The sequence below is a fragment of the Mytilus californianus genome, unplaced genomic scaffold (genome assembly GCF_021869535.1).
Source record: "Mytilus californianus isolate M0D057914Y unplaced genomic scaffold, xbMytCali1.0.p SCAF_5, whole genome shotgun sequence".
Classification (NCBI taxonomy): domain Eukaryota; kingdom Metazoa; phylum Mollusca; class Bivalvia; order Mytilida; family Mytilidae; genus Mytilus; species Mytilus californianus.
In genome coordinates, this window is record NW_026262701.1 from 101,338,035 (window position 1) to 101,355,669 (window position 17,635).

Here is a 17,635-nt window from a genome sequence, read left to right on the forward strand (position 1 = left end):
TGATGTAATTATTAATTTCAATTTAACCCCCCCTTTCCTCCCCCAGCTAAAAATAGGATATGAGGTCAATAAAACAAAAATTGGAAAAATATACCCCAAAACTGAATCCTTGATTATTCATTGAATTGTCGCTGACAAAGGGATTGGTCAACATAATGAAAAAACCCAAAAGATAGACAGCAATTCAGATAATATTACAAAGGGAACTGCATGGGGATTAACACAGCTGCTTCAGAATTTTAAAACAATTCCTGGCTCAATTTGGACATCTGTATCTACCTAAATGCATTATACAGTCTAAAAAGTAAACTGAAGCATAATCTGTATCGCCCTGTAGGGTTATTGTCACAATTCTGGTTTACCCTATGTGCTTTAAAGTTTTATTATCAGAGTATATTCTAATGAGTAAAATTTTCGATGGCTATTGCATTGTAGTTTTTACCGAGAGGAGTTTAGACACATCAGAAAGTCTGTTGTTCGTCTCATATAACCTTGTAGAAGACACCAGGCTTATAATTTCGTACGCCAGGTGCGCAATTCTTCCACATCAGACTCACCAGTGTCTTTCGATTCAAAAGAGTTCAAAACAAATAAACTTTTTTGAAAATATAAATATAAACAAACGATGACTGGTATACTAGTTGCACGTTAAATGGTCAGCCACACTATGGCGGAAACCCGAGTTATTCATATTTGAGTCAGCCATAAGGGAGAAATTTTAACTTCACTATTTCAATTGCACTGGTTTAAATGAGGAAACTCTTAAAACTGTGTGTTGTTAAGTTCCAATATATATTTGTCATTTTGTTGAACTTGGCTCACCAAGAGATGTTATCCCAGGGGAGTGGTGGGGCTTATGTTGTATATGCAAGTTTATACAGACGGGTTTTCTATTTTTTATTTAAGGATATAACAAGTATTCAATGCGTGCGCTGAAATCCAGATGTGAAATTGATATTTCAACATAAAAAGTGTATCTTAAGATCCTTTTTAAAGAGTTTATCTTTAAAGTTAATGTCATGTTATGTTAAAAACTATAGCATTAATCAAAATAATGATAATTAATAAAAATAACCGAACCGAAATAGCAATGAGTTGCTTGGAATTCGATTGTTCTATGTATATGAATGATAGATGTCTTTAAATTTCTAGTAACGCTTCCAATTGATTTGCAAAATACCCCCTTCAGCTTACTCATTGGATCACATGACAAACCATTAATATTCTTTTTTTAATGCATTATTTATCTTTTGTTTATTCAAAAGAAGCTTATTTACAAAGTTGAAAGTAGTTAATATAATCTAGTTTTATACATTCATTATCTAAATCTAATATTTGGTCTCTACTGGTTTTTTTAACCTCAGTACTAACTGTTATGTCAAGCCTAATTATTTTACTATTTCATGAATTTTATTGTGTATATGAGCTAAAGGACATGCGGAATTTTCGACTATAAGACGAAGTATGATTGTTATACCGCCTCCGTGGTATGGAAACATTCATTCTCTCCTCGATTGGGTTGGGTTGGGGGGGGGGGGGGGGGTCGTTCGACTCCCCTTTCGTGCCAACCATAGACTATAATCTGGTATTTGTTGCTTCTCAGATACGCACATAGCATTATGAGTAAGACCAAAGAAAGATGATGTCAGAATTAGAATAATTTATCTTGGTTGAATGGCAGGTCTTTCTGCGAACTGTGAACTAGAACAATCAAACCAATTCTATGTGTTCTGTCAAATTTAATGAATCGTTATTGGTGTTTCTTTTATTTACCAATATCTATCGTTTCCGTTTAGGGTTTGGCTCAGTAAATACGAACAATAATTAATGAAGTTAATACTCATTCATCTAGTAAGGCGTAGTAATACACTTTGTTGACAGTATAATAATTTAAAATTACAAACCCTATGGGATGGCAATCTAGAAACTCTATTATGTTTTCATCTGATTTGAAATGCAATACAGTTTTGATTATTATTTAACTTTTGATCGAGTGACTTATTATGTATGTTTCACTTTACTAAAGAATATTTCATTATTGTAAATATTTTTTTTTCTCAGGAAGACGAAATTACTTCCTGGCTGATATACGAGGAGACATCGAGAGTCCGGGGTTTCCCAAGCTATATCCAGACAATTACAACGCTACCTACATTATTTTTTCAATTCACACATTTATTCACTTGCAGGTGCGTTAACCACATTAAATATAACTGTATTCTAGTCTCTTTAGAACCAAAGGTGATTGCATAGCGTTTTATGAAATCAATTTCTTCATGTTAGTTCATTAGTAAGTTATTTTGTTTCTGATCTCTTGGTAATCCATGCAATCTGATAGTGCTAGATCAAAGAAAGAACGTTTTTATATAATGTTTTTTTCCCAGAATGTAATCAAATGTAAAAAAAATAATTCAATGCGAAGAAAATATTCTGGAATACACATCTTGTCATGTATGAAGAGTCATCTAAAAATGATTTTATATAAAATGTATCATGATTAACAAATAGTTTACAATTATAGAATTTAATCTTTGTCATAGATGACCACCCTCCTCATTTTTTCGTGTATAACATACAAGAATTTGCCTTATCGACTGATTTCCAACTGTTGTGAGCAACGGATACCAACGGAACAGCTACCCTTCCGAAGCAGCTTATTTTACCATATTTTGATTGTGGTGTTCTTTTTCCGTAATCTTTAGTTTTCTGCGACGTGTTTAGTAGACTATTGTCTTTTGATAATTTTCCCTGTAGAATAGAGCTCAACAAAAACAAAAAAAAAACGTTTAAAACAACATAAAAATAATATCAATCTATCTGAATTTATTCTCACTCAACACCGAGTTTGTTCGGATTCCATAAATGTTTGGGTATTATTGTTAAACTTGCTTTAAAAAAAAATGTTTTTAATGAAATATGTATGGTTCATGAATATAAAAACGTCATACTGTCTTGATTGTTACCGTAAATGCTTATCCTAACAGCAACTAAAACAACTTATAGCTATTTCCTCAAATTTTCCTTCTAACACTTCTCGAGGGATATGGATTTTTACTCCGTTGAGTAGAAAGAGAAAGAAAAGAAGACTGCGTCATTGCTGTTACATAGGAAAACAGCGATAAACTAGATACAAATATTAAAAAAACGAGGATGTTTCTCGTTACATTTTTCTCAAGGCTAACGCCATTTCATGAGATTGTAGCGGAGAAAGTCCCTCTCGTATAAAGAACCATTGATAAACTTAAAAATCGTGCATTTTTATTTTATTTCCAGTTTCAGTCTTTCAATTTAGAATCGTCGTATAGAGGCATGTGTTTTGATGCTGTATCTGTGATATCGGATAAAACCGACATTTTATGTGGTGCTTTCCAGACCGAAGAATTAGAAACATTGTACTTCGTATCAGTTACGGGTAAACTAGCTGTAACATTTTCTACTGACAATAAAATTGGACACAGTGGATTCCGATTTATTTACTTCACTGTAGACAAACATGGTATGAAATAATGGATTATTGTATTATTTTTCCAATGCTTTGCTTTCATTTAAAATAAAATATTATACATGTTTGTTATAAGGGATAGTGTTCAAATCCCAAGTCTTTGATTGATATTTTTCTTCAACTCTCAGTTAAGAGATTATAATACATACGAACATAACCTATATACTAGTTACATTAAAGATTTTTTTAAAATAAGCTATTGAAAAAGAGAGGCAAAAGATACCAAAGTGGTATTCAAACAGTTCATAAGCCGAAAACAAAGTAACAATGCCATGACAAAAAAAAAGAAATATAGTAAATGACAAAAATATGGACACAGACGCTTAACGAACACTAAAAATTACTTAAATCTTATTTGTTACTTAGTAAATTGGTGTGAATAAGCTGTTCATACTTTAATCATATGCCTAATATGACTATGTTTTACTGTTTATTCCAACAGAATGCAACAAAACGTTGACACTTACCAACGACAACATTACCAGTATTGCCTACCCAAAGCTTTACTTTCCATGGATGTATTGTGTAATTAGTATCCGTTTACCATCCGAGTTTCGTATTCAATTGACTATAAAAGACATGGATATTCCAATGAAAACAAACGGAGAGTGCTTAAATGACAGTTTACAAATTATTTCAGGAAATAGTACTGATACATTGTGTGGTAATTCATCCGAATATTCGTCTGAACAATTGTTTTATCAGTCTTCACTTTCAGAAGTGGATATAATTTTCACTTCAGACTATTTACACGAAGGTAGAGGATTTTGGATTGAATATTCCAGTCATGTTCCTTGCTCAAACAAAACTTTTGTAAACACTTCAGGTAATGTTTATAGTGATAACTATCCGAATAAGTACTCTAACAACCAGGACTGTTTTTACATTATTCAATTATCCGAAACAAATGGTCTTTTAGAACTTGTTTTTGAATCGTTCTATACAGAAGCCGTCAATGATGCCTTTCTCAGAGGAGATCTATGCAATTTAGACTATTTGGAAATACACATAGATGATAAAGTAGAACGAATATGTGGTCAGTGGAAAGGACAAGAAAATACTCTATCCTTTCGAACAGAAACAAACAGGATTATGCTACGGTTCGTCACGAACTATCGTATTACTCGATCTGGATTTTTTGCCACATGGCAAAACATCCTGCAAAATATTACATTACCTCAATGTAGTTCAACATGGATTGAGCGAGAAGAATATTCGTTTGAAATCGTGCGAAATCCTTTGACGTGGGAAGAAAGCCAAAATGACTGCCAACATAAAGGGGGGTTTCTTGTAGCTATCACTGATATTGACACCCAATTGATGTTAGAAAAATATTTAATTCAAAGGTATTTTATTTTTATGGTATATGCATTCTGATTATACAACTATGAACGAAAAAGGGGGCATCAATTTCTTTTTATATTTTCTTTTACATAAAAAAATCTATTATAAAGTTTCTAAGTATCCTTTAATCGATGATATAGCTTACGTTAATGATGTAGGTACACTTCGATCTGCTTAAACTATAATTCATTACCTACAGTAAATAACACACATGTAAAGCAGTAATGTTATGCTGACCTTACTTGACACCTTAATTCATCCACGGTTTTTGTTGGAGTTCGTTTTGCTCATCTTTAGTTTTTCTGTGTTTTGGTGGATAGTTATTTGTCTTATCGTTTTTCTATAATGCAATTGGGTTGTCTGTTTATTGAACGAGCGGTTTTGATAGGTCACTTATTATCTTTTCACATTTTTTTTTCACTTTCACAATAAAAATGAACATGACTTTGGAAAAATGATCTGATAATAATTTGAACAATGCTCATGTACATATTGTACAAAGTGAACTTGCTGAACATATTTCAAGATAATATAGAATAGTATATAGCTTTAGACCAAATGTACAAATTGGATATCATCATATACCATGACCAAATGATAATAAAAATTAACAAAAAAAATATTGTACGCTCAGGAATGTGCAACATTGGCGAAAGACAATGACGGAGCTTTATGAACTTCAATACGTTGCATGTATTTCCCGCCCGTCAAACGAAAGACAAAAAATATAATGGCTATATTACGTAATTTTACATGAACAAAGAGTGCAGGGTAAAGTGTTTTTTTTTTCTCTCAGTTATTCAAACCTCCCTTAAACTAATTAAACACAATGTTGTAAAGGAAAACATAAAATTATAGTAGAAGATTCGAACATAAACTAAATAGAATTGCAGTTCATGTAATCGTTAGCTTAAGATGTTTAGCGAATGAATGAGTCTACGTTTTGTTGAAGCAGGGACTAACTACATTTTTGCCAATAATTATAGTTCATAAATACAGGAAAAGATATATAATCGGATATTGATTATGTTTTTTTCTTCAAAAACAGACAATTGGACAGGTTTATTATATGGGAACTAGGTGCATGATATTTTTTGGACCGTAACATATACAACATGAGCTTGAGAATTACTTCTCGGAACGGAAGTGTAACAAATAAATAATCTTTTCAGTTTGTCGTGTTTTTATAATCGAATCTCCATTATATAATATTAATAATTCTGAGAAATATCTAAAAGAAACAAACACTAAACTTTTTGCTTTCTTAATAGAATACTAAACAATGAAAATTAAATCAAATACATGATACAATTTCTTTTCAACGAACAATGAAATGACTTTAACTCCTTCAGATGCTGAAACGATGGTTCAAATGTATTCACGTTTTTAACCTCTTTGAATAGAAAAAAAACAGTAATCTGATATATATCTTTTTAGAAAATGACATGTACTAGTATTGCAATATATAACCTCCAGTAATGTGCTGACTTCATATTATATATTTGATAACCTTGGCTTTTGCATGATATTTTTTTTGTAGGAGTAGTTAATTAGTTATAATCAGGATATTCACAGTAACAAATATAAACATGCAAAAGATGAATCCTTTGTGAGATGACCATTAATGATATAAAAATGACATTTAAAACCCTAGGGAATTTTTTCAAATGGCATATCTACAGAGAAAGGGCAACTGCAATTGATACTTGATTCGAGTTCTAAACATGATGGAAAAAAAGTATAGAAAAAAAACCGAACTCCAAAGGGAAAGTCCATGAAAACACAATCAAACGCTATAAATCAACGGAACAAGTGAAAAACAACTGCCATATTCCTGACTTGGTACAGGCTTTTTCCAAAGAAACCTGGTTTTCTAGCTAGATAAACCTCCCACTAGTATAACAGGTAGTTTATAGTTCCGTTAGATTGACAAAATTGGGTGAGCAACCCAAACAGACATAAAAGGTAAATGTGAAAATAATTGGGAAACGACAGGTCAGATCTATCATCAATCAGCATTTTGAAATAAAATACCTAAGACTAAGAGCTTTTAACCAGCTATGCTTTTATATGATCGATACACAAATAATATACTATTGATATGGAGATATTTTCATTTGAACAAATATTCATGAGTACAACATTAATTATTTTTATGTTTATTGAAATGATATCACTTTTGAAATTTGCAATTTCAAGTAGGCACACACATGCCTAATTCCGGAGAAACTATTGTCTAAAGCTTTATCACTGTGTAATGAAAATTGCACTGTTTTAAGCATGCAAATGTTCCAAACACCAAAAATATATTTTTCTCGATCAGGGATATTACAAATAGCATGGTTTAAAGTAGTAAACGCATACGCATGTACAGTAGCAGAAAAGAACCCGCTGTTAAAAAATGAAAAATTTGCATCATGATTTAATTCCACCCAATTTTTACTGCTACAGTTTTTCTGTATTAACAGGATTGAAAGATAACATATGATTCATTAAATGGATAAACGTAAACCTTTTTTAAAAAAAGACTGAATTAAATTGTTCATCTCCTGGGGAATTGTCAGCTCAATTACTATTCATTTAAACAATATTTAGACGGAGACGATGTATTACTGTGGTTGCGGCACGTGAAAATTTACAATCCCCATTTAATGTACTTATCGAATTGCTCTATTGAAACAGTAAATTTATACTTAGTCCTAGTTCATAAACAGAGTATCATAGACATGAAGATACAAATTGAAATAATTCTATTTGTTGAGAAGAAAAACATATGCTTTTTGTCAACAATCAATTGTTGCCGGAGTAACCTAAATAAAACACTGTTATTATTTGGATTTAAATATTATAAGAAGTTTATTATACTTTCAGCCAAAACTGTACATTAGAATTGGATGCATTTTGGATTGGTGCCAATGATGCCCTTACTGAAAATCATTTTCAATGGGTAAATGGACACCCTGTTGAATTCGAATGTAAGTTTTATTATGGTCGATGGTATGTAATGGATTTAAATGAATAAAGGCGACTGTAGTTTATCTATGTGACCAAATCTCGTAAATCGAGTAGGAAGAGACACACCAAGGTAACAAACAAAAACTGAGGGAATCGCATGAACTTCAAAAGGAGTGAGACCGGATGCGTCGATAGGGTAAGCGTCTCCTGCTTTGCATGCATCATCCACCATACCTGTTCCAACTCAGTTAAGATATCACAATCGGGAATAATAGGACACAATGGGTAAAATTACAGATTAGACGACTATACTTGAATATCTAAAGATTTAATACCGGGAAAACATGTTGCTTCTGAGTGGAGAACCAATTCTTGATGGTGACCGTAAAACTTATGTAGTGTCGATTTCAGTCGTTCTTCCTCATTACTCTGTTAGAGAAGTTTTTGTGTGAGGTTAATACTCCTGTCTAAAACAGGTTATCAAATTTCAACCAAACGTTGCACTTATGATATATGGATGATTGTTTACAAACGGTCCATTGCAAATGTTGATCGGTGGCAACCAAGATTGCATTGGTTGCACACAGTTCACGTGAAACACCTATGCAAAACTACATTTTTATCTCCTTGTCTTAAACTAAAAAACTTGGCAGAAATGATAAATTAAAGTTCATCTGTAAATGCTCTTCATTTGGCATCATATGGATGAAAGTATTGCAAGCAGAAACAATCTTTGATTCTGATAGTCAAGATCAATTTTCAAAGATCTTTTTTGAAACTAAAAGGCGACTTTTTTTGTAACTTTATGATTGGACGAGCATCTAAAAAACTACTATTTTCTTTATAAAGTTTATGAAAAAGTAATTTGGTCAAAAGATGGATAGGTTAACACTGAAACACGTATTTTTGGCGCTGAAATCATAATCTTAGTAAACCAAATATGTACGATGTAAATGAATTTTGACAATTTAAAGTAACTTGTAACTCCCAAACTTCGTACATGATTTGGCCTTTTTAACTTTTACTTTTTTTATTCGAACATCACTAACAATTCTCTTGTTAAAATTCTGGCATGCTCAATTATAAGACTGTTATCTTTGATGTTTTTTTTAAAAGACTGAATGGAGAATGTTTTTACTGTATTTGTGTAAAATTAGAAGTAACACAAGTTTACTGATGTTCAAATCTCTTAATTTTTTTTACAATAAATATCATGATAGAAAATCAAACTCCGAAAGAATCGCATGAACTACAAAATAGAGTGATACCGAATACGTCGACATGGTAAGCGTCTCCTGCTATTGTCACATCACCCGCCATGCAAAGACACACTCAGTCAAAATTTCGAAGTCGGTCATACGACACAGTCTTTAGATTTATATAATATTTTGCTAAAAAGGTTTAGAAAAAGAAGGAAATTGGCACGACAGACGCGCATTACGCTTACAAAAGACTAGTCGGTGACGCTCAAATCAAAATAGCTTAAAGGTCAAATCAAGTAGGAAATTGAAGAGCGTTGGACCAAAAATGAAAAAAATAATTGTGCCAAAATACAACAAAGTAGAAAAACCTAAGTGCTTAGAAGATTTCCAAATTTTTTGAAATACTATTAATAAGTATCAATGATACTTCATGTCAACACAGAAGTGCTGACTATTGGATTGTTGATACCCTCGGAGACAAGACTTCCACCAGCAATGACATCGAAACAGTGATTGTAAAAAATCATTAAAAGATACCAGGCTTATAATTAAGACCAACAAAACATGTCGATTGTGAGCTTTTACAAATAAACATCCTCAACCACTTTGTGATGTTAATACAAACCAACAGTTCTACACATGATCTGGAAATTACAAATGTATGTAAGATGTTTGCCACTAGAGAATAGAAATATAGTATGGTATTTGTGGATTGGACAATGGTGTTTTGTAATCAAACCTATTTTTTTTCATTATTCGCCCTTTTTGTGAAATTTTTACCGTTTCAGTTAGTTTTAGGATCTAGCATAGTAAATATTTTACCTAATTGACAATAAGTTTCATAACAAAATGATTCCTATACCCATTTTTTACAGATTGGTTTCCGGGTTGGCATGGAAACGGACACTTAAATAAACAACCAAGTGATGATGGCTTTTCAGAGGAGGACTGTGTTGAAATTCGACGTACATTCCATAACTTAAATAAAGGTACATCAGTAGCTGAACATTTCTTTTGGAATGACAGAAAATGTACCACCAGGAATCCGTATATTTGTCAAATAAGCAAATTCGACGGTATGTATTTGTTTGATTTTTTTCATCAAATATGTACTGCTATTATTGATCAACCATATTCCGAAACATGTTCTCTAAATAGTTAAAGTAGTGCCAATGAGACAACTCTCCATCCAAGTCAAAATTTATAAAAGTAAACCATTATAGGTCAAAGTACGGAGCCTTGGCTTACACCGAACAGTAAGTTATAAAGGGCCCAGAAAATTACTAGTGTAAAGTTTAGAAATGGAAAGAAAAATAAAAAAGTACAAAATATTGGAGCAACATAAAAATGCAGTCCGAGCTAAAGATTTCTAAAGTCAGATATTCCTAAGTTAGTTACAAACCAAAGTAAAAAAAAAAAATAAGTAAATGTGTGAACTGGTCATTTATCAGATGTTTGAAATAAAAATGCTAGTGCCGGGCATATTATACCTTGGGGGAAAATCCGTATTCTAGCAAATGAATAATATCATGAGTTGTCTTTCTGTTTTTTCTGTTGGCCTTCAGATTTCTAGTGGTGATCTTCATTTCCCACTTATTCTTGTTTTTTCCCCAAACTATAATCATTTTTAAATGCAAAAACTTCGATTCAATATTTTGCTTACTATAGTACTCGGCTTTAGTTCGTGAACTAGTTGAACTTAATAGAAACAGAAAACTTTTATGTAGCATCAACACCTTTGATATACTGAGAAAGGTTGTTTAAAAGCTTTGGTAAATTAATTAACAGGCTGATCTTTATTTGAAGAATTTATATAATTGTTAACTTGCTTTGATAGTACATTGTACCATATTACATAGAAAATTGGACACGGCAATAATCCGAAATGACCTTTAACCTCGATGAAGAAACTTAAAGCATTGTGTTACTTTCCTCCAGCACAATCATTATTGACAAAAGTGAGAAAGCCTTTTTTGCTCCGCGTTGAAGGCTTCACTGTGACTTTGAGATGAAGAACAGCGATAAAAGCGCTGTTGTTTTGCCTTTTGTATGTTGTGCTGTGCATATACTGATTAAGTGGATGGATACTCCATATCCTTTCGTTTCTATTAATTGAGCAAAAACTATTGAAGATATACTAGTTTTAAGTTGCAATTTTGAAGATTCATTTAGTATAGATAATATGTCTACTACCACAGTATGTTTAATTGTAGATAACCAGTCAACTGTTCTTCCACCTACAGTACAGAGTTACATGTTCTATCTGAATTCAAGTCAACCAGATGTCATGATAGAAAGCCCTGGGTTTCCTGAACATTATCCTATGCTATCCGATATCAATTATACCATTATAGTACCTACTGGTTACAATGTTGCTGTTAGGTTTAACCACTTCAATATAGAATCGTCAGACTCGTAAGTATCCATACGTACTTAAGAAAAGCCACGTATCAACGGACCAAATCATAACGACCAATAATCAACGTAAAGATACTTTGACTTAGATTTTCCAGGTAAATGGTAAATCAAAATGAACCCTTGACACTCATATCTTTGTTTTATGTTCGTTGGGAATTTCTACCAAAGATAGGGTTCTAAGTGATACATAAATTGATTAAGTGTCCCCACACTTGTTCACATCGTGGTCCTCAAAATACTCAAAGAAATACTTTCCAAATAAACAAAATCTATTCTATTTTATTATATCAGTGGAAAAAGAGATTTTCGTTTTATATTTGATTTTAAAATTAGCTTCTCAATGAAAAGTGCAAACCATACTCTCTATTCTGAAATTCGCAGCATTAGTAATATGCAAAAGATCTAAGTATCTAATCATGCAAAAGATCAAAATATTTAATCATGCAAAACCAAGAAAGGTTTTGATTTTTTTCATAATAAACTTAACATGATAAAAAATATTTTTACTTTGTCGACTTGCGTATAATGCAGACCAGTTTCATTCAGTGTAATGTATTTTGGAACTTTATGATTTATTTACTTTATCGGGTATCTATCTTGACGAACCATTCTTTAATGATTATTTTTCTTTACATTTCTGTCATTCTTTTTACATTTGCAGCCGCTTTCTACACAGTTAAATAAGGAATGAGATTGAGACAACAAAAATCAGCCTTAATTTAGAAGTTAAGCTCTATTTGATTTCATATAATCCTTTCCCATTCCATACATTTGATTAAATATAAAATATTATATATGGAAAATAAAAACAATTCAGTTGCACTTAATGGTAATAAACTAATAAAATACATGATTACAGGTTTAAAATAAATCCTTTTGCAGATGCATCTACGATAATTTGACATTAGCCTCTGTTGTCAGGACTGAAGAACATAAAACAACATGTGGTGACTGGAATACGAAATTAAAGAAAATGACTTGGGTATCTGAAACAAACATAGCAGTCCTACGCTTTAGATCAGATAAATCTATATATAGGTCCGGATTCTCTCTGACAGCTTCAATTTACAAGTGTAAGTATATTGAGTTCGTTAAGTCTTAAAAAGGGTATAAAACATAATGTCAGGGTTATCAATGATAAACAATAACAACTAATTTCGTGGGTCAATATTTATATTCGTTTCACGTTTCATTAATAAAATAAAATGCATGACATTAAGTTCGTACTTTATGAACATCAATGAAACAGAAATATGTTGAGTATCTATATATATATATATATTTCTGTATTTATAAACTAGCAACCAATTGGAATAAATGTCAAGTGTTTGTTAAGTTAAGTTTTGTAATACAATCATAAAAGACGCAACAACGTAGCAATTTCCGATATTCTATGGTATTTTCCTGCTGTATACTATTCATGATAATTCGAAATACAGTGAAACTTAAATTAATCGTGCCTTACATAAATCAGAAATCAAATGAAACTGAAGTTTTGAATCAATTATGACATGCTTTGCATATTGGAAATTGAGAGGTTTAGCTAGCTATAAAACCAGGTTTTTCTACATAAGGAAATGCCTGTACCAAGTGAGGAATATTACAGTTGTTTGTCATTCGTTTGATGTGTTTGAGCTTTTGATTTTGCCATTTGATAAGGAAATTTCCGTTTTAAATTTTCCATGAGTTCGGTACTTTTGTTATTTTACTTTTTATCAACTTCACAAATAATACATAATGGTCTTGAAGTATAGATTATAGGTACTGACGTTTTTTATCATCTTAATAACCTTTTATTTGTCTTTGTATATTTTTCACCTTTACTGATTAGTCCTTTTTTGGTAATATACTTTTGGCGTGGCTTGGTACTTATAAATCCCGCCATTGTGTTATTGTGCTATAAAAATTAGGAGATGTGGTATGATTGCCAATGAGACAACTATCCACCAAAGTTCAAATGAAGTGGATGTAAGCAATAATAAGCAACTGTACGGCCTTCAACAATGAGAAAAACCCATACCGTATAATCGGCTATAAAAGGCCCCAACATGAAAAATATGAAACAATTTGAGAAAAACCAACGGCCTAATTTATAACAAAAGCATTTACGAAAGAAAAATATGACAGACATGAACCAACTACAACCACTGAACTACAGGCTCCGGACTTGGGACAGATACATAAAGAATGTGGCGGGGTTAAACATGTTTGTGAGCGCTCAACCCTCCCCTAACCTGGGAAAGTGGTGTAACGGTACAACATAAGAACAAACTGTACAAATCAGTTTACAAAGGCTTAACTCATCAGATGGATATAAATAGAAATACATATACCATTTTTACATAAGGAAATGCCTGTACCAAGTGTTTGAGCTTTTGATTTTACCATTTGATAAAGGATTATCCGTTTTGGTTTTTCCTTGGAGTTCGGTATTTTTGTTATTTTACTTTTTAAATATGCTATGAGAAACACCTAACTTATCTTATCCGAACGAAATCTTTTGTCTTGAATTGTTTTATTTAATTTCAGGATTGTGGTAATTTGCCAAATTATGATACCATAAATGAAAAAAACATGATTTGAATAAAATCTTTAAAAATGCTAAGCTAATATACTTTGATATGCCGTCTACAGAACAGTATTCATTGCCTTGACGTGAATATTCTTCTGTAAAAAGTCTCCATGAATTATTTATCAAAAATTAAATACGTGGGTCTGTTCCAAACGTTTCGATGGGGTTTGTGTTGCTCAGTCTTTAGTTTTCTGTGAAGTGGTTTGTGCACGTATTTGTCTGTTTGTCTTCATTCTTTTTTTCTGCCATTTTTTTTAAAATAATATAAATCTGTGATATTCATTATAGACATACTTCCAATAAGTTATCAATTGTTTAAAGTATGTGACGAAACATTTTATTATTTTCAAATTATACATATCACATGTTTCTACTGTTATTAATGACTACATTATTAATATAGCGATTGGGGATGCGTTGGCATAAAAGTTATAAAAGGATTTTTTGTCGTCTTCAGTGATTAAAAATTTTCCAAACTAGTGATAACACTTTTTTCAATGTGTTTTGATAAATTAATAGGAAGGAAATCTTAATGGTCTGATCACTGTTTACTGTATTTAAAAAAAAAAAAAAATTCGACTTTGTGTTATAAATGATCATATTTTAATGTAAGTATATAATACATTGGTTCTCTTATATGTCCGATGTCAATAGCATTGATCGAACACAGATGCGTGAACCCATAAAAAAATTTACAAAGAAGTTACAAATAATATTTTCATCTTTTCCCTGGTGATATAAAGTCTTATTTTCATATCCTAACCTATAATATTTCAAGCAAAACAGTCTTTTTGTAAATAAGATAGAACAAGTATTTCTATCAAAAAGTTTACTGTTATTTCACTGTTTTATTAACTATAAATGAGATGATATTTAACACATGTTCTTGATATTCTTCCACAGTATGCACATAAGTACATAGTTTTGTATTAAAATACTATTTAATGATTTTAAAGACGCCATATCCAAACATTGGAACTTACACCGGGATTCTATCAAATTTAACTGAATATCCTGCATTTATTGAGCTTTATATCAAAATTAGATTGAAATCACCGTTTACCTCTTTAATTATTAAAAGCAATTATTTTGAATTAATAATACTATCATGGTGTAAGCTTTATATTGACAATCGGGCTTGCGTCCTCATGAGTATATCAGGTATTACTCATTGATAATTACAGATTTCCAGCTTTATGTACAAATGCAAACTTTTTTTTATAGTATTCAATCCCGACATGCTGAATAAAAAAATATCATATTAAACTACACCTTGTTCGCTTGTTTTGTAAATATGATATGTTTTTAAACAGTTGAGAATTTCTCATATGTAAATTGATATGATTCTGATTGTTTTATGGTCAACTGTACAGAAGTTAAGTCTTAATAGTTTACATTTTATTTTGTTTGACTTGTTTGTCTTTTCGTAGTATTTCGTTTTTCTCATGACGTGGTCAGTTTATCTTCAACTTATGAGTCTTTTATGTCCCCTCAGTATCTCATACCTCTTTTTTTTTTAAACATAAACATGCATCCCAGTTCAGTCATTTATCAGTACAGATTTATTGATGACAACGAACACGTCTGGTCAAACCGTATCCGTATATATTTACAATTACACAATGGTGTCATTGAATGCAATGATATCTTTCATCTATTATGCTTTATTCTTGAAAAAGCTCAGAATTCATGAAAACTCGTTAAATTATTGCAACCTATCATTTTGCAATAGCAATTATATCTTTGTGTTAATAAGATATATGCAAACGGACTAACGACTTCGGTTGTACATCTAATACGTATACGTTAACAGAGGACAATAAAGTCATGTATAAGGATGGTTTATAGTTAAGATTTACGAAAGAAAATTTAATTACTCAGATTTTACTGTTATTAAATCAATAATGAAATGCAATAGTTATGATTTGCTAATTTTTATATAAATTTAATAAATTATCATTTGAATTCGGAAACTTCATACAATTAAGAAGACATTTTAACTTTTTCGTTGCTGATTATTGTAGAAATATTTATTAGACAAGCATCTTATTAATATAACACGAATCCTCTAAAACGAAATTTGTTTAATTCTTTCACAATTTTTAGGCAATCGTTTTGTATTGTATAAATAAAGGCAACAGTAGTATATCGCTGTTCAAAAGTCATAAATCGATTGAGAGAAAACAAATCCGGGTTACAAACTAAAACCGAGGGAAACACATCAACTATAAGAGGAAAACAACGGAACAACAGAAACACTGAAGTGCAACAAAAACAAACTCCAACATACATAGAAACGAACTATTTGATAACAACTGCCATATTCATGACTTGGTACAGGACATTTTAAGAAACAATGGTGGGTTGAACCTGGTTTTATGTCTAGCCAAACCTCCCGCTTATATGGCAATGTTAAAAAATATCGCTAAAATGACAACAGACAACACTTCGTGACAGAAATACAACACAAACAAACGCAATAACACTCAGCACAGAGAAACGCACAAATAAATAATATAATAGTCGTTACAACATGTAAACCACGGAATAACAACGAACATCGTCCATTAACGACAGCACAGAACATCTTGTTTTTTTATATTTCATAAAGATGACAATTGTGATACTTTAAATAGTACAGCATTTTATCTAAGACCAGCAACATGTATACAGCCGTTTCTCACAGAGGTTACTTATCAGAAGGCCATCGACTGGTGTGCAGGTCTAGAAGCAAATCTTTTGTTAAATTTGTCTGTTACGGCTGCATATCTGATCAGCAACTTTGCTGTTATGTCTAAAAGTAAGTTGAACGAATTATTAATAAAACTTTCAAGAAAACCAAACTTGAAAAACAAAAAAACAATCTCTAAAACTTTAAGTCGGTGAGGAAAAGACAACAAATTGCAAGACCGACAGACTAAAATATGAAGGCAAAAGAAAGTCTAAAGAATTACATAGAAAAACTAAAGAGTGAGCAAAACGAACCCAGATAAAGAGGGTTAACTGTCGTGTTCCTTATTACAAGTAAATTATGATCATTCGCTATATATATGTAATGACAAGGAACAGATGACGGCATTGTTGTTACGACAAATGAAACATATCCGTGGTCGTCTGTGAGGGTAACAAAAAATAAAACTTTTTTATGGAACACAACCATGGTCGTCTCCTAGGGTTATTAGAAAAAAATTACTTTTTATGGAACACAGCCGTCGTCATCTATAAGGCTAATTAGTAAATACACTTTTTAACATGGCAATCACTTTTGTAATTGATTGGTAATATAACTCAATAGTTTACTAACTTTATATTTTTCGTTCCAGACCAAGCTGTAAATGCAAATGAATCTATTTTCATATGGTCAAATACTGATACAAAATACAAAGGTAAATCAATTATATTTGTTCTTTTAGATGTCCGATATATTTCGTTTTGACGAGGTAATAACTGCAAATAAGTTTCAGCATCTTATTGTGTTGTAAACTCACAACATATTCAATTTCAATGCTCATGTACTGAATTTAAAACTATTGATTTCAGTCCATGCCGCTGCTTGTAGACTGTTTAGTCCCACAGGGTATCATTATAACAGTAATCAATGTTTCCTTTCGATACGATATGCTCGAATAATCGAATATAGAT

General features: G+C 31.5%; 1 protein-coding gene across 1 annotated transcript in view; it reads left to right on the top strand.

Annotated features, from left to right (window-relative positions):
• Positions 1 to 625: 625 nt before the first annotated feature.
• The window catches only part of LOC127702837 (uncharacterized), a 35,012-nt gene continuing 18,002 nt past the window's right edge, over positions 626 to 17,635 (top strand). Inside the window, exons 1-9 of the mRNA XM_052207140.1 lie at positions 626 to 632; positions 2,062 to 2,189; positions 3,274 to 3,496; positions 3,945 to 4,538; positions 4,713 to 4,848; positions 7,718 to 7,821; positions 9,879 to 10,079; positions 11,217 to 11,418; positions 12,304 to 12,494. Of these exons, the coding sequence (XP_052063100.1) occupies positions 626 to 632; positions 2,062 to 2,189; positions 3,274 to 3,496; positions 3,945 to 4,538; positions 4,713 to 4,848; positions 7,718 to 7,821; positions 9,879 to 10,079; positions 11,217 to 11,418; positions 12,304 to 12,494 (1,786 nt within the window). The remainder of the gene's footprint in view (positions 633 to 2,061; positions 2,190 to 3,273; positions 3,497 to 3,944; positions 4,539 to 4,712; positions 4,849 to 7,717; positions 7,822 to 9,878; positions 10,080 to 11,216; positions 11,419 to 12,303; positions 12,495 to 17,635) is intronic.